This window comes from Spea bombifrons, chromosome 5 (genome assembly GCF_027358695.1).
Source record: "Spea bombifrons isolate aSpeBom1 chromosome 5, aSpeBom1.2.pri, whole genome shotgun sequence".
NCBI lineage: Eukaryota > Metazoa > Chordata > Amphibia > Anura > Pelobatidae > Spea > Spea bombifrons.
In genome coordinates, this window is record NC_071091.1 from 49,173,356 (window position 1) to 49,197,503 (window position 24,148).

Genomic DNA, 24,148 nt, shown 5'->3' on the forward strand with positions numbered 1-24,148 from the left:
GTCAACTTGGTAACCATTCAAATCATGCAACATGTAGTCAGGGGGAAATATATTCAGAAGCTTGGCCTATTCTTACAAGACATTTACCATAATGTTGTTAGCACCCCTGTCTATCTAGAATACTAAACATCATAACTAATCAGAATCTGTTTTTACAGTTAGGTCCATATCCAGCAAGGATTTTATTTTCTTATGCAACAACCCATCAGTGCCTGCTTTTGTGTCTCAATATGCAAATTTAGGCATCCAACATCCCTAAGTAATGTTTGCCATACTGCATTGGTGAAACTCAGTAGAATAGGTGGACAGCACCTTTCAATATTTACACTTTACTTTCCAATAATCATAAAATAAAAAATAAAATTGTAGAAACACGACATGACAAGAAAGGGTTTATCAAGTATTTTTTACTCAAACCTACCTCCTTAACATGTGAGTGAAACGATACAGACATGTCCAACAGAATCTTTCGTTGCTCGACACGTCTGACGAAATCCTGAATCCGGTCCTCTAATTGATGAGCTGCTTGGTATATTTCTTCTGGATCACATTCTCCCGTCTGGGCCAACTGCTCGGCAGCTTCCAGCAGCTTGTCAGCATTTGTGTAGGTGTTCTGTGAACAAAAATGTACAAGTTTCAATCACTCAAGTAAAAATTTAACAAAACAGGGAACAAAAAGTGATCCTCAAATTTACATATTAAGTTTCTTTTAGATAAACAGAAGTTAAATTATAATGTATATAATTACATATAATTAACAACATTTTGTTTGCTAACCCCACCAGCCACCATTACATCCCAAGCCATCCTGATTTTTTGAGCATTATTACATTGATCATGACTCCCTTGAATGTGAAATTTTAGTAAGAGGGGTGCTCAGGACAATATACAGGTATATATACACTAGATGACCTAAATGATGTGGACACTTCTAATTATTGAGTTTAGATGTTTCAACCACAACCAACAGATCTATAAAATTTAGCACAAATGCATGTCATCGCCATAGATTCATGAAATGGGTTTCTGCGGCCCATCAGCTGCACACAAGCCAGAGGTCGCTAAGCATTGTGTGGTGTAAAGCACACCTTCACTGGAATCTGGAGCAGTGGAACGCTCTCTGGGGTGCTGAATCATGTTTCATGAAGTCATGGAAGTCGGACGGATGCCAGGAGAACGCTACCTACTGGTGAAGGAGGTGCAATGGTCTGTTTCTCAGGGATTGGACTAGGCCCGTTAGTTCCAGTGAAGGGTGATGTTATTGCTACAGCATACAAAGACATTTTAGACAGTTGTATGCTTCCTACTTTGTGGCACCAGTTTGCGGAAGGCCTTTTCCTGTTAAAGCAAGACTGTGCCTCTGCACACAAAGCAAGGTCTATATAAACATGGGTTTGATGAGTTTGGGGAACTCGAGTGGCCTGCACAGGGTCCTGACCTTAACCCCACTGAAGACCTTTGGGCTGAATTAAAACTTCAAACAGCAAGTAAGGCCTTCTCGTCCAACATCAGTGCCTGACCGCACAAATGCTCTCTTGGCTGAATGGGTGCAAATTCCCACATTCCAAAATTTCATGGAAAGCCGTCTCAGGAGATTGGAGGTTGTGAATAGAGTTTTGGAATAGGTTTGATGTCAGATGTCTACTTACTTGCATATAGTGCTGGAACCAATATTTTTTTTGGTTTGTTTGGTTACATTTTTCACTAAAAAAAGTTTCTTCATACTAAATAATTGTTCAGACATATAAAATCTAAAGAATGTATTTTCTTTCCTTAAAAAAACAGCTATTAAGATAGAAACACTTATATGAGCACTGTATATAAACTAATCATTTCAAATATCATTCTGGAGGATAAAACACAGGAAAGCAAATACATTATTTTCGCGACGATTTCAGAATTTCCAACAGTTGGGCCAATTTACTTTATGTAAGTTAAAATGATTAAAATAAAGTCCTCCAGCAATCCAGTACTCAGTTAAATGTCTCTATGTCAAAACTGTATTTAAATTATAGGTAATTGCACAAAAGGCATTATTATATCACATTTTCCAGCAGTGTTTTAAAGGGAAGTCCCATGGGAAAATATTTCTTTCCTTAAGCACAAAACACAATGCTGCGTATATATTTTTTTAAATTGTTTTTTAGACGTTCTATCTATGGAATTCTTACACAAACAGCAAGAAACTACTGCAAGAGGGAAGTTAAGGATTGAGAAGCTGCCTGCATACAGACAGAGAAACAGATTATGATAAGCAAAGAAAGCATACAATGGGCTCAGTAGAGAGTAACTTACAGTGAAAGACACCTATTCCCAAAGTGGAGATGACTGCATAATGCGTCTAATACCACAAGAAAAGATTCTTCTCACCACAATGTATTAATTAGACGATCAAGCACACTGGTACACAAAGAAAGAATGATACAAACATGCCAAAAGACAAAACATGTGGTGCACACACACACACACTAAGGGCGCAAAGATCGACTTCAACACTGAGAGACCATTTATAGCTACATGCAACATGATTTTCTCGAGTGCAATCATTCACATCATTTATCCTGTATCCCCAACACCATTTTGGTCTCCCAGGAGAGACTTCAGGGAAATTGGAGTTAAACTCACAGATTTTACTACTCATCAGGAAGGCCCATCCCTGGTAAATTTCTCCTGCAAGAAGGACCAAGCTGGTCCTGTAAAATACATAGCTCAATCATCAAGGTGGCTTTCAACAAACCTTACTTATTTTACTATACATTATACAGAGCCAGCTCTTCCTGCAATAGAAGGATTGCACTGAGGATGGATATCCTCTGATTTTTGAAGCAATAAATCTGGAATATTTTTATGTGAATTAGTTGGTCTCAGACAAACTAAATAGTAGTATAGGATAAATGATCCCTTACCTGAGCAACCTCTTCAAAGTCTTCATGCCGTTTCTGCAAAGCACGAGCTCTATGCAAGGACTTTCCAACCCCAGTGTGCTTACTTAGGAAGGCTTCACCATGGTTTTCTATCCAATCCAACACCTAAAATAAAAGAAACAGAAATATTACTTCTAACAAAAACATGTAACTTTGTTATTGCAGATTCTGGAATACATTTGCTTTATATTTCCCCGTAATAATGGATTCCCATCTTCGAGACAATCTTCATTATTCTGACCTAACAAAATACTTTTTCTTTCTAATCCACACAAAATTAATAATTTCTAATGTGCCATCACAAACCAGCAGAATTATTAAGTAGTGAGCATTCACCTTGAAAGCACTATAAAAAAGGAAAGATGGGTAGTCAAACAGTATTCAGAAACAGAGGAGGGACCCAAAACAAAAACAGAAAAAATACTGCGGTTTGTTTCAGAAAAGGAATTTCATGAGGAACTAGAAAAGAACAGAGAAGCTGATATGAAAGGGCCAAAAAATGTGATTATTCGAAAGAATTACCATATGTTGGCTTACATGTCTGGAGAAAGTATAAAAGGAGGCTGCATAGACAATATTAATAAAGATTTTGGTAAGTTTGAATGAAAATAAGATGTTGACAAAAATACATTACAATGGTGTTCTGTAACTGAAAATCCAATCCAAATTTTCGGGCAATCTATATGATTTATGTGGATTAAAGTTACAGATCAATGTTGGAGGCTACACATCACAGAAATATAACTAGAACCATCTACCATACCCCACCAGCACTGTTTATTGACCATACCACCACATACATTTACAAACAACAATTAAACATAGATTCCATTTCAAAGATGGATCTAGTGTAAACGTAATTGAGATTAGAAATAACACAGCATCAGTGCTGTTTCATGATATTTCTTTGAATTTCAAGAAAAAAAAACAACATGTGGCTTAAATATGGTCTTTAGTTGTAGGCAACACTTATTAAAGAAAAACGAGTCACAAACTTCCAAAATGGGAATCTTCTTGAAATGGAACTCAAATAAGGGCAAGGTCTTTTGAAATGAGTGGTAAAAGGCAAAATAAATTATTTTGCTACTGAATTGTTTACAACAAATTAATTATTCTCTTTGGGAATCATTTAAAATAATAAAAAAAAAGCTACAGTTACTCTAAATGTTTCAAAGTACAAGACAGGTCTGAACAGTAGTCAAAAATAATATTTAGCAACATTATAAAAATAAAAAGCATCAACTAAAATTGTACTCAACATATTATTTGATTTACATTATTCCAAATTAGCGACAGGCTTTAAAAATTAATAGAGAACAGTGCTGCCTCTTTAGTGAGGATTAAAAAAGGGGTGATGGGATTTCAGCAGATACATCCTGTCGCCTGGTGATTCAATACCTAATAAAATCACTGTCAGAATGATACTTTATCATCTGATGCAAATAGAACAATAAAATGTATCTATTGTTCATCATTTGCTAGGCTGGGTACATGAAACATGAATGTCAAGCCAAAAAGGCATGTATATGACATTTAAAAGACATGAATATTATAAAGATGATGACAGGAATATAGTTAATGTGACCTAATCATATACATCTATTGATATAAGATACACGTTTTTAAATACATTCTAAATCTGGGTGAACACATGTCTTTAGGTAAGAGATCACACATCATCTCATCTCGAGCGTTATTATGAGCTTCTGGTCTGGCGGTGTGCTTTTAAGTCAAGGTCCCCAAACAACGTATTTCCCCAGGGCGATATACATCATACAATGGGCACGCGCCATGCTTTTGTTATTGGATTAAGCCTGTATGCAGCTTTTTAATAGAAATTGATTTTGCATGCTGCATGCAATTTTATAGTATAATTTTAACTGTGCCTGAAGAGGCTGTCACTCAAGAGATATGACAGGTTCGCACCTAAAGGACTATATATCACATGCTCAATAATTGGTTGTTGCCCGACATGCTTCTCACACAAAATAATAAACTACGCTGCTATAAACATGCCTTTTTATTTAAGGTAACGTTACCTGTGTAAGGTATGGAGATACAGCAAGATCCTACTTTATTTCTAATACTTCAGTTTCTAAAGTTTAATGTTGAGCTTATTGTTTCAAATAAAAAAGTGGTGCTTTGTTAAAATATTAGTTCTTTTTTATATTTAAATATTGATAATCCTTGAAGTGGAACAGAACACAAGTAATTTTGTTGTGATATTCATGATACATATTTCAGCACTATGTTTTAGTAATCCAGATTTATATTCCATAAATATCCCAGCATAGACACCAAATATTTTCTTTTATACTATAGGAAGCTGTGGTGGTCTTCCTACATTGACAGAACGCGCATGGACTTTTATCACTAGAGACTGTTTACAGCTCCAAGGCTTCTCTGTAAATCGTTTTTATTTTTTCCATGTTCAGAGCAATTTTAAAGCTTGCAGTACAGAAGAAAGATGGCTGCTCTCAAATATAGCAGAACAGAAAAGAGCTACTTGCGTTGATGTCAATAAGCACATAGATCAAAGGGAAAGAAAATAAAAACACACTATAAATTCCGGTATAAAAAGGTATATGAGCTAGGATGGTGCTTTCTGTTTCCATGGGCACAAATTTAAAGAGGTTTCAATGTCATCAAACTACTACGCTAAATTAAAATCATAATTTGAACTTGTCTACAGTACCATCAATACACATGATGCAGTTGTACATCAATACCTTACCTGTTGAACATCTTGCTGGAACACACATAGTTGAAGCCGCTGATGCAAGCGAACCTTGCGGTGCTGCCAGATATTTTCCAGCTGCCGTTGGTGGTGTAACACTTCATGGATGGCATCTAAAACGTGGTGCACAGCCTTAGAGTAGTTTGCAGAAGCTGTCAGGGAGTCAGAACTACCAGGAGTCAAGGGTCTCTGGAGTTTGTCTAGCAGTGATTTCCCATCCTGACTCACCTGTTGTTGAAAGAATTTTAACCATTAACACGTGTACTACAAATATTGGAGCTTCAAATAAGATGCTAAATTTCAAGTAAATCAGAGGATAACTACCAACAGCAAAACAAAAAAAAGCAGCTTGATTGACTTTTCCAGCAAATCAACAGATTGCATGGGCTTTTTAAAAAATGTTACAGCTTTACATTTTGTGTGTGCAGTTTTTATTGGTTTATAGTAAGTTAACAGTATTCAGTGATTATTTTTTCTTTGCCTTTTTTGGCAAGAAGAAGATTCCCTGACAGTATTTATTCTTTAAAAGCAACATGCCTGCAACATGTGAGTGTTCATGTATGTATACTATACCATCTATTTTTATTTTACTCTTTTTTTTGCATGCTGTGACAAACAAAGGTCAGTTTTTCAGCCTCTGGTCAAGGCCAACTGGCTGAGGTAAATGCTGATGATCAGTCTATAATCTATCCGCTATTAGGCGATAAGTTAAACTATAGGTTATAAGGTACGGTGTAGTTTGATTTATCTCACTAGACATACTTTTTTTTCCCCTCAAAACAAAGATGTAAGAGATGTCGATACTTTGAACAGTAATCAAGCAATCTGAGACAAAGTAACCAATACGGTTCTAAACATAGAAATAAAGCATCAGTGTTCTACCTCAGAGTAAGCCAGAGTGATATGCTCATATATGCCTTGGTGATGGTGAATGGCATCTTCTAAATCTTGCAGCTCTGATGGAAGCTCTACCTCACCACAAGCCTTGCACCACGAATCAACATTGCTCATGTACTAGGAGGGGGGAAAAAATAGAAATCACTGTTTGTACAGACAACGTTCACAAGCAAACACTACTACTAGCATGCTACTACTACTTTGTGAAGTACATTCCAACTTGGACTACTTCACCTACACACTCTCCAAACGTATGGTATAATTAACAGGATGTTGTGGATACACAGAGGTTTATGCTAAAATCCTTTGGTTTAGATTGAAATGCTTGATTATGTACTTGGTAACTGAACAAAAAAGTTAACGTGTCCAGAAAGAACAATTGAGCCTCTACATTTGTATCAATAGAGGTATCATCTGAACTTTGCTACTCATTATCAAAGGCAAACCTCAACGAGCTTCTCCTACCAGAATGTCTGTTGGCAATGCTTAATGCACACATAATGCGGAAGATTTGTTAAAACGTCACTGATTTAGCTATGCAAAGCTCACTGAGGTTTGTGCCACTGTTTTACTGCACATACGGTAACAAAACAAAAAGAAAGGTTTTAGGGACAATTTAAGCCATCTGTTTTTAACCACTGATTAATGTGTTTTAAACAAGAAAGTATGCATTGGGCATGTCTTCCCTTGGATAAAAGGGAGCTGAAAACTCCCTTACAAATACTGTCATGTACCACTATTTCCCTCATATCAGTAGCCTCCAAAGATCCTAGCATCCCTTTTTTATTCTTGACTTCACTATAGTCCAATAAGCTTGTCCTCTTTCCATCATAAGTCAGGCACAAAGGACAGCTGCTATGTGCTCCTGTGCAACATGTGCCCTAGAGAGGTGTCCTCTATACACAAGCTTAAAAATATAAAAAATAAGATAGATTATTGTTTCTTTAGTAAATGCCTAGAAAAAAAGCAATCTATATTTTATAGTATTTTACCGCCTAACTGCCAAAACTGTTTCCAGTTAACTACATTTTCTATCAGCCTATTTGAGGAGTTTGCGTTAACTACCTACAGATGCTAAAATTCTATATCTAAAATATAATTTGAAGTCACCTGAAAAACCTATGAAGACCTAGTACAAGAAGCAGCAAACCTGATTTCAATACAGGACACTATTGGTAAATCGTATTGTACCAAAGACTAAATACAATTTCACAACATGCATTTGATGTCAATGATGCTGTTCTTGGGAAGCATGAAGAACATCAGTTGAAGACTATTTTTTTCAGTGATGGGAGCAGCAGCAGTTATGAAAACCTTAGGCCTGATAATGCCTCCAGAGCCATACAACGCATACAAAAGGAAATAGCTGGACACAGCCATACAGGGTCTAAATACTCACCTGCTCGGCTTTTTGGTGAAAGACAGCAGACATTTCAAGTAACGTGCTGCGTTCATCTAGGGCTGCTGCAAAAGCTTTCCACTCTTGTTCCAGCTGATTCGCAATCTGCTTAATCTGCTGTGAGGCATAGTGCCCAGACTCCACAAGCCTATTGGCCACGGACATGATACGGTTAATGTTTACATACACATTCTGTAGGGAGAGGGATGAAAGAGAATTTTGTGAGCCCTTAGTAAATAACCCAAACCTAGAGTAAATGTTTACTAAGGAAGATAAATGCATATTTTGCACAACTGCATTAAAAGTTTTGGTATATGCTGTTTTTAATAGAAGCATTAAATAATGACATCTAAAAAACTAATTTATTTGGACATTCAGGGATTGTGTGGCTTTCATCTAGTTTAGTCACATACTGTTAACATATGTGCAATTTATTTTCCTACAAATTCCACACAAAAAAGCAAGCAACCTCGGAACAGCTCTAGAACAGTATCTATGCAAAAATAAATTAAAATATATTTTCCAAGATTCAGCACTTTTAAAAAGATATATGTGGAATATTGGCCAGTTATACACAATAAATGTCCTATTTAATTCAAAAATAAAAACATCTGGTCTGTGTTTTTAGCAGTCTCTCAGGAGGTAAACAGCTGAATGCCACGCCACCGGTGGCTATTGACTAAACCAATCCATCCTACTCATGCGGACATGTCTGCTCAGACAGAAAAGCATGTTACGTGCATTAGAATAGTGCTATAAAGATTATAAAAAGAAAAAAACAGTTACCATATAATGATTTAGATGACTATTAGCAAAAGAAATATGCTGTCACCCATCACCATCCATGGGGGAGGTACCCGACTGATGAAAAAGGGGTTTAGCAGGGAGCTGGGAGTCTTGATCTTCTGCTGGCACAGATGTCCCTACCCCTTTTGATATCACTGCAATGTGCATCTAGGAGAAGTGACATCTGCACTGGTAGATGACCTTCACCCTGGTCCCCAACAAATAACTGTTTTGCACTCCTTATGGGAGATGGGAAGGGACAGGGCCAGCAGAGCAGGCCAACTCCTGGGACTGTGACCTGGTTGCAGTTTCCACCCCAGTAGTTATGTAAATATTCAGGGTTAATATGTAAATTAAGGTTGAAAATTTAATAGAATTAATTCTAGTTTCTTTACACGACTACATAAAAAGTACAGACGACTGTATGTTTAGGTAAATTGCCTTAAATACACATACAACGTACCAACACAAAACAACTAGTTTATTTGATACTGAGCTAACAACATTAATTTTTCTCTGATGGATGACACAGATCCACTATATGGACAAAAGTATCGGGACACCTGACAATTCAAGTTCACCAACAGGGACTTTTAGGACATTGCATTCTAAATAAAAAAAATTGCCACCATTATGGCTTAGAAACTGCTCTAGAATTTGCTTTTACTAACCCCACAGCATGGTTAAAATAATAAAAGTAAAGCAGAACACACTGTCTAATAACTGTAAGCACATCTAACCACAAACTTAATTATTTTATAATCAGGGACTCAGAGTGTTGTCCCTGAACCAAATTTTTACTTATTATCTCAGCTAACACTCCTGCAAGGTTACAGACCTGCAGGTTGAGTTTGAAGTTAATGGAATAAACTGCATTGGAGTAACTACATGAGAACACTTCTGATTGGCTGTTCTACTAAACTTTATCTGCAAACTAATCAAAGGCAGGGGTTCTTAAATGGATATTCCAAGGTCCAATTTGATTGGAATTCCTGGGCATCATCTTGGTGAAGTCCAAAGGCTCTGAGAATCAGTACGGACCACCTGACCTCCAGAGTAGCATATAATCTCATGGTGGCAGGAACTCGGCTCAAGTCCCTACCGAGGTCCTGCTCCTAGCCCTGATGAAAAAAGTATTTTGGGGCTAGATCACTTTATCTCGTACAAGCTAGACCTACTTCCCCAACTCAGACCTCCTTTTCGCACAATGACCAGTTCCTGGGTGTGTAAAGTACCCATACTTACCATACAGTTCATTGCAAAGTGATCATGCTGTGTCTGAAGCTCCATCGCATGGTTGTGACTGGTCCCAATGTCAGTATAACTTGTCAGAAAGAGACCTTTGTTATGTGTAATCCAGTCAAACATCTGTAATAAATTTTGACACATTAACTATTATTCCATAATTCATGTAAATTGAATTTACTGATTTTACCACCAGCAATGGTGTGCTAACTTGCAAAATATGCATTCTACTTGGCCAAACAAAATGCATATCTAAAGATAAAATTACTTTTGTTAGTAATAAGTGTAATTTTTAATCAGAGGGTTGGGTTAAAACTGATTTACTGTTTTCTATTACAATTTAGTAAAAATATTTTCTATAGTACAAGGATATGTCCTTAGATAACTATGGTAGTGCCTGGACACTCTTTAAGCTTAGTCGAACACAGGTGTGCGTCATAATCAAAGAACACTAAACATAGTAAAGACAGAAGAAAAACAGTTCTAGAATAAAATATTAACAAACACACTAAAGGTGCTTTAACATCGTCATCTCTCCTACCATGAGTAGAATAATCAGAATATTTTTTTTACTGCAGCTAAGAGAAAACAACTGCACAATCTGCCATACAAGAAGTCAGAAATGTGAAGCATGTTCATTCACTTAACTATGTCCATTCTCATAATGCAGGAACACATTTGCCTAATCTCCTGTCATCAGCTAAGTGCCTACATACAAATATTTGTGGTTGTCATTCTGCTTTCATATAAGCTTAAAGCCTGGGTTTATTTATATTTATATAAACATATATACATACATACACACATATACTACAAAACCTTCTTTTAAAATGTATAGATAAGGTATCAAATGATCCATACACTGATTTATAATATTGCAAAACACAGCAAACGTCCTAAAACACTGTGTAAAACTAAAATAAACACATTCATTTAAGAAGTATTTATCTGAACACTTACATAACACTCATTATTACAAGAATTAAAGTTCATTTAAGTTAAGTCAAACAGTGTTGTAAAATATCCTGATCTTATTAATCGCTAATGTGTGCAGAATCAGAGGCCTTACCTTAAACACTGCTAATTGCTGCTTTGTAGATAAGTCACTGCCAAAACAACAAGTCTGTACCACAGTAATGGCAGCCAATTTTTAACCAATTTCAAATAAGGGTTTAAGCCACAACTATAAATTCATTACAGGTAGAAACCAAAACCGTTGCAGTTTCTTTAATAACGCCATGATAGCCCAAACCCTAAGTAAAGAAAAGCCTGTCTAACCAAGGTACAAAGAAAGCTCCAGTCTTTAACTTTAATATACTCTAAAGTAATCTCATGTTGTCAACCTAACATTTAATTGTGTTAAAAATTTGTTACATGAGCAAAGGTTTCTTTTTTTTATAGGAGAAAAAAAAAAGATGTTTCCCAAGATAATAAGGCCCCTGACGTATGCATATATAATTTGCAAAGATCTATTTGATACTGTCCCCTGCATTCAGCACATAAAAGGAAAATAATAACAGGGTCTGCGGCCGATATAACAAAACAACCCATTTCAGATAGCTTTCCAAAATACTTCTCACAGACTCTGTGGTGTCCATGCCTTTGCCTATGCACTCCTTCCTTTGTAACTGTCTGCCAAAAAAGCTTAAGTTTGTCATACTCTATGTATCGTGTAAATAGTTGCCGCAACACTCCAATTAGAACAAAATTTAAGGTTACCTTCTCAGCATCCTGTTCAAAGAGCCTCAGTTGAAAACACTGGTCCAGTTTAACTTTCCTTAGATGCCACATTTGATGAAGATGTTGCCTGGTTGAGTGAAGTCTATCCAGCATGGTGGATACTTTGGGAAGAAGATTCTGAAGGTCAGCATTACCAGAACTAGAGTTCTTTTTTGGAAAACTTTCACTACTCTGTATTCTTTGCAGAAGTTTTTGTCCTTCTAAGTCAATATCTTCAATTGGAGCCTTAATGACCCTCTTTTTCATTTGGGAGTGTTCTTCAATCATGTTGCGGGCTCCCTCCAAATCCTGAGGTAACTCTTTATTTGCAAGCATCTCCTGTAGCTCCTCCAAACGTGATAGCATATGAGTTGCATTGCTAATGAAGTCCTCAAATGCCACTCTGATTTCGATCCACTCTTCATGATTGTACTCCAAGCAACCCTCAAATTCAGGTGTTAGCTGGGATGGGTCAACTACTTTGGTAAGGCCTTCTAAAGATACCATACTAGTCTATAAGGTAAAAAAAAAAGTTAAGAGAGAACTAACCAAAGGTTCATCAAGTACATTCTATTTTTGGGAAGAACTAAAAGTATTTATTTGTACATGTAAATCATATCAAGTGTTGACAGTAGTTTCAAGGGGAAAAAACCCATAACAAAAAGGTAGCCTATTAGCTATTGTATCTCAGATTTTAATGACTGGGGATTGGATTATATTATATTGGCCACGTAGTACAAGAAAAACTATGTATTTCACATAAAATGTATTGTTGACTGTATATATCCCGTCATGCTTCAACTGGATAACAGTACTGTAAAGCTGCCATTAAATTAAAAACCAGAAAGCAAAAATGTGCTACTGTATTAAATAGCGATAGCATGTAAAAAGCCAATGTTATTTTTATGATGCAAGCATCTATATAGATGCTCATTTTCTCTACTAGTTGTGTTTTGACTGATCAGCAATAGATGCATGATGAAAGCATCAGCACCCAACCCCTCCATGCAGCCAAAATCTGTACCTGCTGCTTTCTCATTTGTCTCCGACAGCACAACTAAAAAAGAATGCATATTAAAGTATTTGTGAGGACTTTAATATGCATTCTTTGAAAAGTGCCCTCCTTCATAGTAGCGTGACAATTCTTGACACTGATTGACTCCATGAAGCAGCCAATCAGCGACAGGAACATGCAACCGTTGAAATCAATGGGAGTGACTTCCGCACATGCATTTAGCGAGTCAGTGCTGGAGCTTACTGGAGGCAAGCATGAACACACCTCCTTCACAAAACATTGCTGGGGAGGAGAGACGGGCAAATTGCATGGGGAGGGGGCTCTGGAGAATCTTTAAAATCTCAAAAGGCACTCAGATGAGTGCACATTATCTCAAAAACACACTTTTTTCTCAAAAGTACTACTTTAATATCCAATAATTAAATGCTTCCACTCACCTCAAATTCAAATTTAGAACTGCCAAAATTTGTTCTCTGCTTCTGCCAAAAGTTGTCTGGCTTAATAATTAGTGCAACATGAATACAACAAGGAAACGATTCTTGTAAAATCTTCAGCAATGGTTTAATAGAGTCCCACTTGGATCCACGCATATCTACAATTACTGTGAACCCTCGTTTGCAGACTTCTTCACTGAAGGTAGAAAAATACACATTTGAAAAATTACATTTACCAAGAATTAAGTTATTCTTTTCATGAAAATCATGTACTCACAAAAATAAATATATACTGCTCACTATATTTGTAAAGCACTACATGTTAATAATCTTTAAAAATTCTAGTTGTCATAATTCCTTCCTAGTTTGTCAGGGCCAAAAGTGGTGGTAACCTCATACTCTACCTTTGTTATTTGACAATGAACATCAGTCGCCTGTGAACTAAACCAGCTGGAAATGCCTAATACTCTTAGAGAGGATGTGTCACTCTCCTGAATTCTACATCAGGCTATGTAATTATGGGGAAACAGCTTACTGATCCAAGGAGAAATCTGCCTCAATTGGAAAGAGGCAAACTGGGATTTTTTGTCTTCTTTTGGATCAACAGCAACAAATTAACAGATATAGGAAAGGCTGAACTTGATGGACGCATGTCTTTTTTCAGCCTATGTAACTATGTAACACTATAGCAGAGAATAAATGGGTATTTAGTTTGAATTCAATTTAGCCCTTAATCAACAATACAATTTATACCACCATCCGTTATGCTAGAGTGTTAACCAATTAGCTGGCAATAGACAGATGTAAAGCATTAATATGTGGAAAATACTTTAAGACGACCACACAATTAACATTTTTGTTTAATGAAATGGAAGCGTGCACTATACAAGGATTTTCCTACTCAGCCATCATAAACAAAACAATCATAGTATGACTCTAGAAAGAACACAACTAGTGAATTTATCAACTTTCAGTAGCTCCTTAAAACGTACATTATTTATTGCTGGGACAGTTCCCAGGGAATGGGGTAAATGATCAAGGGCAACTGCTCCCAGAGGCCAGGGTGTCTGGAATGATGGGCCCGGTAGGCTGGTAAATGGAGGGAGCATGCAGAAGATGAGAAGTGCCTAAGTCTATCAAAGATAACTGCATGGACTTTAGAGCATATTGCGGGATTGCATATGATATTAATAATCATAATACAAAACCTTATTAGAAGAATTGAATGTAATGCACATATCAACCAAAAATCAGCAAGTCCTAAGTGCAAGTATTTTGTGTCATTGGCACTGTAGCACCAGATGCATTCAGTATTTTCATGGGAACATGTACAGAATCACATTGTTACACACACAACATACAATGTAGGAAAGGAAAGAAAAAATGGGAGTCCGTGATGTTTACTGCTTATTTTCATTAATCTGTTTGTATTTATTATTTTATCGAGGACTAGAACACAGATATGCTAATATTTGCAAAAAAATATATAAAATACCTAGGGATGCAGGCCAAATACGATATAAGTCTCCGGAGATCTTCTTGCCGTATTCTGTCGTGATTGCTGCGAGCTGGAAATGTTAAAACAGGACCTCCCCGTTTATCTCTACCACCTAAGCAGGACATAAAACGGTTAAGTCAAGATCAAATCGAACATCAAAAAGTGATGGCCCAATGCAGATATTATGCAAATATGAAACACATTGTATTGTATACTCATACAAATGGCTAATATGCAGCTGCTAGAAAACAATTTGAGAAAAAAAAATAGAAAAAAAACCAAAACAAAAAAACAGCACAATATTTTTAATATGTATTTTTACTCATAGTAGTGATAAAATAATTTGATGGGAATTATCCTTTAAAGACAATAGTGCAAAACTAAAATTATAAATTCAGCATTTAGGTTTCCACCACTCATTATAACTCTACAGCCCACATAATGACATATAGCGTGTGTGGTTTTAGGTGCAAAAGCCAAGTTTTAACCAATTGAAGAGTAAATAAGCTAATTTAAATAAATTCTGTGGCAAAACATTATCTAAACTTATCACATTTATCCTCTAAGCAAAGAAATTTAGAACACAACCACATCTAGAACTGCAATGTACAACACAGTGACCCTTTCAAGCTTTGAACATCTATGAACTTTTTGTGGCACTTTAAAGGTCATTAAAACTAACAACTAACAATTATTCAGATATTCTACAGGAAGGTGACAATTTGAAATGTTAGCATGCTTTAATGGTGTTATCAAAAAGATCCACATGCATCAGGCCACAATTAGTGCCACACTGGTCCTCCAATATTAATAAAGCCTACACATGTATATTCCAGTATAGTTCCAAAATTGGCATTTGAAATATATTTTTTAATATATTAGAGTACATTTTTTGAATGGACTGCAAAGCTATAGTGAGTCAAATTGGTGCATGCATTCTTTATTCACTGGTGTTTGGAAACAAGACCCTTTGTCTCATTTTCTTCCTCTCCAGGCTGCTTCTACTGAAAGCAGGAAGCATATGGAAGTACACTTCCTTCACATGCGCCGCAGCATTCTCAATAAAATAAATGCCAGTTGCAGATATTGTGGGGCTAATGCAGGGGTTTATCAATAAAAGTTAGATTTTGTACATTAGCCCATTTACCTATCATCTTAAATACATTTAACAAAATAGAAATGGAAAATAGCAGTACAGTTTTTTGTACTCTGTCACGTTTTCAAAGCTGCCCATTATATTTTTTTAAGGTGCTATAGTAATATGGAGATTTGGTCTTACCTGATAGGTATGCAACCTTTTCTTTTAAAATTGGTAATACTTCCATTGCTTTCAGTTCATCATTCTTTCGAAATCCTAGGTAGAACAAGAAAAATGTCAGTTTAAAGGAAAAAAGGAAACTTAGTCAGCCAAGTACTTCACAAGCAAAAAAAAGTACTACTTAGAATAAAATCCATGACTTTAATAGAAATTCAATCCTCCAGAGTTTGTAATTGCTTTCTCGGGATTGAGATAAAAAGAAAAAAAGATTGATGCTTTTTTGAGCAAGGGTAAAAAAAAAAAAAAAAAAAAAAAAAAAAATCAGGATATAGGACAATTTTTAACCCCTTAATGACAAAGCCCGTACAGGCTCAAAATGCATTGTTGTCAATGGGTTTAGGGACCGCCCATTGTCCTTAAGGGGTTAATAAACAGTAAAACTATTTTTTACTCAATTATCCTATCAACAATTTTCAAACAAATAGCCAGTGAAAAAAAGCCTCTGTAAATCACAAAAAATAACCTCAGGTTCCTTTAACATTTAGACATGTACAAGGAATGCAGACACATTTCTATCAATTAGTGGATGGCAAACATAATTACATCTAGAAAATATTGAAGTGTGCACTATTGTTATTTTGAACGGAGCTTAGCTGTGTTGGACCTTCATAATAAATAGTGATGAATATCATGAAATAAAAAAACAAAAAATAAATCAACTGCCCAGCAAAACTCTGAGCCTTGTCTGATTTTAATACCATAAATAATAACGGAACCCTTGCCATATCACATTTATATTACAACTCTCTACTAACGCCCTCATTCTGCTGTTAGAGTCATACTTCATAAAAGGCTCAACCATGGTTTTGTGTTGTTGCGACTTTTAAATAGTAGGGGGGGGGACTTTGGTGCTAGAGTCATTTTAAAGTAGGAAGAGAGCAATCAACAACTAAAGGAAATAAGATCGTAAGTGTCCACAGAGCCATCTAGTAAAAGTACAATCTGAATGCAGAGAGCGTACAGAGAAAACCCATGAGCAACTGCAGCAGTTTCTCAACACATCAGAGCAATCAGCGAGCCGGCAGCTTATTATAGCGATGATGTCATCCTTTCAGATCCAGGTCAATATGCAGTACACACAGCAGCCTCTCTGACTGCGGCTATCTGCAGTATTTAGCAAAAGGAAGAGAAAAAAAACAGGGAGGATCTGCCTAGGAAATCCCTCAACATGAAATAAAAAGGAATTTCGCACTATTTCTGAAACAACAATATAAAAAAATGAAAATATACTGTGCTGTATAGTGCTTGATGTAGACACACACAGTACCACTTTCGCATGATACGCAGGCTAATTTAAAAGAAATAAAATGGAAATAAAGCTAAATCTAGGAAAGGAAGTTGTTCATATGCCGTGAAATGATATGCATAAGGCCTGCAACAAAACATGCAGGGGTTCGCTCATCATAGAACACAGAACTTTATAGATGCAACATGATAACAAGTGTTTATCCATCAATCATATTTATAGCTTTGTGTGCTGCAACTTCTAGCAGAAATCTCATGATCCACGATCTAAGGAACTTCCTCAGTGTACAGTTAAAATTAGATTTCTTGTTGGAGAAAAAGCAAAGCCTGTTCTGATGTTGACCTAAGAGATACATCGTAAGCAGGTACACAATGTCTGAGTATTGAATCTACACTACATTATATAGAATTAAGGCAGAAATCTGAACATGTTCTCCAATGCTTTTCGAGACTCTCTACACTAGATGCTTCTGGCCATGACAAGCTTATGGTAAGGCACACTTCGGGAAATGTTAATGAAATAATTGTACCAACATGCTTTGTATAGAACTGCAATGTTTCACCTTAAGTTCATGATACGAAGAATTTATGTTTAGCGCCTGTGTGTGTTCCAATGCTATGTGACTTGTATGTGATGGGCTATAGTTATCTGTCATCCTTCTGTAAAAACTGAGAAGCTTTATTTTCAGCTTTAATTTGTTGGTTACTCTTCTCTTACATTTCTAACGTTGTCCAAACTGTAGGGCTACGGGTAATGCTTAAAAAGCAGAAAAGTCGGAAGTTCGGGTATCAAAGTGAAGTTTAGTGCTTTAGCGTATTCTTTATTAAATCCGTTTACATTACGGAATTACTGACTTACATATCCTCTGCTTTTACTATTCAGATCTTTGCAACATGTTTTATTATATTGCAGAATTCAGAAAAGAGGCGTCTGCTATAAAACAGAATGTAAGCTAATTTCAAATGGCTGAAATTTAAACAATAAAAAAACAAAAAAGGAATCACTGCTGGTGTAATACTTCAACACGCACACTAGAGGGTGCAAATCAACAGAAAAAAATGCAATGAATTTTCAAATCATTTCTTCATTTACACACAATGCATACGACTGCTGCCATTTGGGCATTTTTTTCCTCCCATCATCTGGTTATCAGATTGTTGAATAATAATAACTAATAATGAAAAAAAAAATTGTCTGGAGCATTTTCCAACACAAACTGACAAAAAAACAACAACATTGCTGCTACAGAGTCTCTATTCAATAGAAGTTGGAGGTATGTTTTCTTAGCAGCATTGCAGACATCAGATAAACACAGACAACTATAGACAAAGAATTTTCTAAACCGATTTAAAAACAGGTTTAAAAACAATGCGAGCTACCAAAGCTGTATGTCCCTTAAATTCAACAGAACAAGGGCAAAAAAATAAATAAAACTAAGGTTGGAACATATGATGTAACACGCTGATGTCACATGACATGGCATTTTTTATTTGCCGAGTTATGGTAGCTTATGGAGCAATAATCTAAATACCCTAAAAGCTGCTAAGAGTGCCTGAAAACCCTCATTCAAGCACGGCCAAGCTTCAACATAACAACATCCTAGGCAAGAAGCCACGGTCACCCATACACCCGCCATGTCTTTTTTTCACATTTTGAATGCCAATATATACATAAACCTCTTGAGCGTGTTCCCCATGCACAAAAGGAAGAGTCTGTCAAACTGCCAGCGAGCACCAGACCCAAAAATTGTTCAAGACATAACCTGGTGCATGCTGGGAAATATTTTCTCACCAGTAGAAACTAGAAGCAGAAGCACAATTCCTTTATTACAAATACAGTAAGGACCCTTGGAAAACCAAGAAATATATCTATGTCCTACTGATTAGCGTTTGGATTTCTTCAGGAGACGGTTCCAATTAAAAGATACGAATGATCATGTACATCTACAAGGTTTTTGGAAATTTCCAACCGCCAATTCCAGTACCTCCTACAGAATGGTTCTAAGTGAAACGCTTTGTCAGAGCTGCTTGGATTTTACCCCATCAGACAAGTTGCAGAATGCACCAGTATTGGCATATGCCATGATTACAACTTCGCATACAGAAAGGAAAGAGGGGAAACGATGCATGCAATTTTTGAATGACATATTGTGAAAATGACTGGATTAGATTGCTGGCCAAATATCCCTTTGACACAGAACCTGTCAATTATGCAATAGTGGATTATCAACAAATGTTAGGTTTTGTGCAACTTGAATTAACACTCATACAATCGCCTTGGGTAGCTTGAGCAGAGCACGGCACAGTGTATATTAATTGACAGTACCATACAAAGTTAATAATCAAGAGCAGTGGAGGGTTTAATGTCCAATTTGAAAGCAGCGCTCGCTAGGTTTCAGAAGCCTCTGCAAGTTTGCCTGCTGTGGGGTTTCTTCAGATCAGTCCCTTCACGTTGTTCAGCTTATGACTCATGAACAGCCCTCCGCAGGTACTGAGAATGCGTGGGAGCTGAGATGGTGTGTTTGTAAGAACAAGCGCTAGTTAATAAGCTGTCAAAAAACAATACCACAGGGAGATCAAAAACTGAGCATTTTAACCCTTTCTGGGATGTAGACCACTGAGTATACAGTGTGCCAATATGAAATATGAATATATATGCTGATGAAAGTCAGCAATGACTGAAACGTCGACTTGACTTTGAATAAAATGAAATTGTCAATTTAAAGACCTGGAGTGCTGACCATCTTTTGAAAGTGTTTTATATATATATATATATATATATATATATATATATATATATATATATATATATATTCTTACATATATATATGAATGGTAAGCAGCAGTTTATGTGCAGGAAGGTGAGTTGGGCTCGATCCTCCCATGACTCGTACCCCTGCCCCCCCAACCTTATGATGTCACTACAAGGCCAGAGTGCGGTAGGATGAGGTTATTACTGTATGCAATAGCATAAGAGAATAGCGTGGCATCCATCCAAGAGGGTCCTCACGTCGGGGTCATTTGCACAGCCCTGTTTACAGTAATAACCAAGCAGCATGCAACCCTAATAAATCCACTCTTTTAACATGTAGTAATTCATTAGCAGGGGTAGTATTTGTAATGCTCTTCTGCCTTTACAGCTACCGAACATTTATGGAAATAGCAACGCAGAATAGATTTTTTTTCTTCTTCTTATAATAAACAGGCAAGTGGTTGCTATTGGCAACCATTTCCCATCCCCCCTACTCCACACCTAGGATAATAGATGCATTGCTGAGCAGATGTATGTGCATGATTTAGTAGTGCTCTTAGGGTGATACACCCTACCAGCAAACACGCGCGGGATTATTTGTATGTGTGAGGTGTAGACTTGTGAGGTTCTACCAGGCGGCAGCACATCAGCCCTCTGAGATGATGAAGCATAGCAATATAGCAGAGCCTGTCTGAAGGCTGATGACAGGACTGCAGCCATGTGATCGCTGTTCCCTGCTGCAGGGAAGGATTACATCATCTTCTTTGTGCCTGTTTCAGCGCATGGTAACGAGTTTCTCGCTGAAATCTACGCTATATTCATTATTTCCGTGCTGAAAAGGTGATCCGGATTACGCCAATAAACAAAACCCTGTAGATGAAATACATGACTCCGGGTGACTCATTCCAAACAATTGATAAAAGGGCACATTCTAAATGAGGAAGCTCACGTATGACTACGGCTCTGCTGATTTCGAGGCGTGCAATATGAATCTTTTTACAGTCCAAGGACCAGAACGCTGACCACATCCTTGAATGACAGAACCTTTGCAGCACTACAGTATCTGTGATTCCGCTGCAGTGACACACGCTAAGCAACAAAATATTTGCTTATTAGGCATTTAAGAGAAAAGCAAGCATGAGCCGCTAAGAATGTGTTTGAAAGGCTTACGTATTCAGCTCCCTCATTTATTACTCTAGTTCACAGAGTAAATCAATACACATTTTTATTTTCAGTGACGAGGGGTTCTTATACACTACAACTGCCATTTTTCAATCATATACTGGTTTCTCTTCATCTCATTTTAGAGCTTATTTTAGAGAGGTGCTGTTGGTAAATTGTAAATTCTAAGCTCAAGCGAAAACTAATTTTAAACATTTTAAAACAACCAATACATTTGAACCTGACAAAAAACTTTTCAGCTTCCATGTAAGAAGTGGCAATCATGAATCCGGCACCCAATGCTTTCACGCGGACCACACTGGGTGCATCACTACACCCGCTTTATTGCATTCGCTAAGGGGAACACAGTGCCCTTAGTTTGGAAATGGAAGATGCTAACTTGTAACTGCTTGGATTTTTACTTACTTTATAATATAATTACTGTAAAGACTATCAGAGCTTTTTCAGGCTCAATATCAACAAACACAAATTTTTGTCAGGCAATAGCGGTAATTGTCTGTGCATAACTAATATTACATGGCATAGATATACATATTTATTGACTGCATATACCAATACCAGCGCATCTTCTCCAAAACCTTCTCCTCCATAGATTCTCATTAGCCAGTGTCAGTGTCTAAGGTGACTAAGACTGAGCTATTCTATTGTTTACCACAAGGCTGTAACAAAAGTAATCAGGATTTGATTCAGAATCAGGATTTAAAAACAAGATTTAAAAAAAAAAAGCAAGCAGCACTGTATAGGGGAACCCCACATTTAATGCAAAAAAATTGGTTTTAGGTCCCCTTAAGTGGTATAACTACACCATACTACCTATATTTGCCCATTGTCACTTAAGAAATCTGTTTGTACTAAATTGGGTGTTATTCAGTGTGAAGGCGAGGAAAATGCTGTCAGTTTCCTCTCTTCAAAGGATAAATCAGGGGAATTTTTAAGATAAGAGCCAAGAGGGGTAAACCATGATAAAAGCTTGCAACAAATAATTCAGCAGCATAACACGCTTCCTTTCATTTCTGCTACTCTTCTATAATTAAAAAGAAAGAAAGTATAAACTTCGCACACATCTATCTACTAGCGATAGTGACATTCATCATACACTATTCTATTAAAGAGAAATTATGAGAAAAACATTACATTTTTGATTATACCAAACATACGGATATCATCGACTGAGGGCAGGCTCCTTGGCCACATTTGTTATAGTTTTCAAGAAACATTTACTAAAGCTTACTTGGTAGGTTAGCAGTTTAATCATAAGTTGAAACGGGTGTATTTTCTTATTTATCTTCTGAATTTCCATAAATGAAATTATCTTGTCAAGTTTAACGTGCTATTAAATTCACATAAAAAAAAAAATTAAGATAGGCAGCGACGTCTACTAAAACAAGTTAGTAGTACGGTCAAGAAAATCACAAAATATACAGAATGAGACTAACTTGTTAACCTTGAAATCGTTGCACTACAATGTTGTGTCTGTTGGAGTATGGTAATAAGGAAGTATTCTGTTAATCCTAACGGCAAAACCAATAAAAGGTACTGCAATTACAGCTGAAAACAACCACCTTTATTGTTCCAGGGGCCAAGGCGGGGAACAGCCTGACAACTATGTCAGTTTGCAGCAGCTTATCGGATCTTTCAATCAAAACAATAAATGCATTATTAAAAGTACAGGGGGAATTGTCAAACAATACAAAACTTAGGGTGTGAACCAAATAGCAACGCAGAGTGACTGGGAACAAAATGAAGCCTGTTCAGAATTTACCCAATCTCAAACAAAGTTATATTAAAATTTCAAACATGTTTTGTGCATAGTGCAAAAATCCAGGAGCTCTGGAACAAGAGGTTATGGCTATTGGCACATTAGTAACACTCACCGACAGCTCGCCAAGATCCTAAATGTCAATGTCTGCTGAAACCACAGCAGAATCCCTACCTCTATACTATGGAGGGCTGATTATTAGTTCCTGGGTTCACAAAAGATCATTCTACAAAGATTCTATAAACTAAAATGATTGGCATTTACAAACCCATTTTGTAGAACTCAGGTTCTTCTTTTATGCCCTGTAGTGCTACAGGGAACTTTTTAAAGAGGCACATAATACTTGTTATGTAGCGGTCTCCAAATGGCTTGTTCGTGTAGTATGCAGAAGAGTCAAGCTGCTGGTCTGCCTAGGATTTGCAAACAAATAGGCTTTGATCCTGATTGATTTAATCCTGCTTGTAACACGCACAGATATGACTGTACTCAGATCTGAAGGAGAGTTACAAACATACCTCATTTACCAAAGCAGTTGCTGGGAACACAAATTTCACCCTAGACCCTTTACAGGTACAAAAAAGTCCAGAAAAAGGAGCTTCCAAAAACATAGTATCACGGTAGACATTGCCATACTGTCATCTGATCTATTATTTTAAAACCTTAAGAGGTACTTAAGAAATGTACAATGGTGGTGAATACTAACCAAAAAAAAATTAAAATCCACACCACAAATTTCAGAATACAGAATTCCAAGGATTTCTGTTACATTCCTGGCTATGCTTGTAACAGCCTGTCATATGTTTTCATGCATATTAGGCAAAGTATCAGTCATGGGCAAACAGTGTTTGACTTTTCTGTCACAACTGCATCCTTCAATGTCAAGAACACAACAGTTTAACCGGGTTTGAAATAGAACGCAATAGTTCTGTCCCTCTTTCTCACTTCCTAATAAACCATAACCTCACAAGAACAGGACGATCCTTCATTCCTTATGTGTTCGTGTGTGCCTGTTATTTTTTTTTTTTATAGTGTGTATTTTAATGTTGTTAATTTTCCATACTCCTTATAGTATTTTGAAATCTGCTGGCTCTGTATAAGTAAAGTAAAAGAAGACAGATGTGCAAGCGCCCCATAGTTGGTACAGCCTGAAACAAGATAATCACAAATATGTAAACCAAGACAAATGAAAGTCTACAAACACATGTGAAACACATTACAGGTTAAAGACATGTATCAAC

General features: G+C 36.6%; 1 protein-coding gene across 3 annotated transcripts in view; it reads right to left on the reverse strand.

Moving 5' to 3' along the window:
- Nucleotides 1–24,148, reverse strand: part of TRIO (trio Rho guanine nucleotide exchange factor) — a 137,044-nt gene that overhangs the window by 78,078 nt on the left and 34,818 nt on the right. For all 3 annotated transcript variants that reach the window (XM_053467343.1, XM_053467342.1, XM_053467345.1), the window contains exons 2-11: nt 15,934–16,008; nt 14,652–14,766; nt 13,160–13,352; nt 11,708–12,220; nt 9,989–10,111; nt 7,958–8,149; nt 6,544–6,675; nt 5,659–5,889; nt 2,907–3,029; nt 422–613 (exon numbers count right to left, since the gene is read on the reverse strand). In XM_053467343.1, coding sequence (XP_053323318.1) covers nt 422–613; nt 2,907–3,029; nt 5,659–5,889; nt 6,544–6,675; nt 7,958–8,149; nt 9,989–10,111; nt 11,708–12,220; nt 13,160–13,352; nt 14,652–14,766; nt 15,934–16,008 — 1,889 coding nt within the window. The remainder of the gene's footprint in view (nt 1–421; nt 614–2,906; nt 3,030–5,658; nt 5,890–6,543; nt 6,676–7,957; nt 8,150–9,988; nt 10,112–11,707; nt 12,221–13,159; nt 13,353–14,651; nt 14,767–15,933; nt 16,009–24,148) is intronic.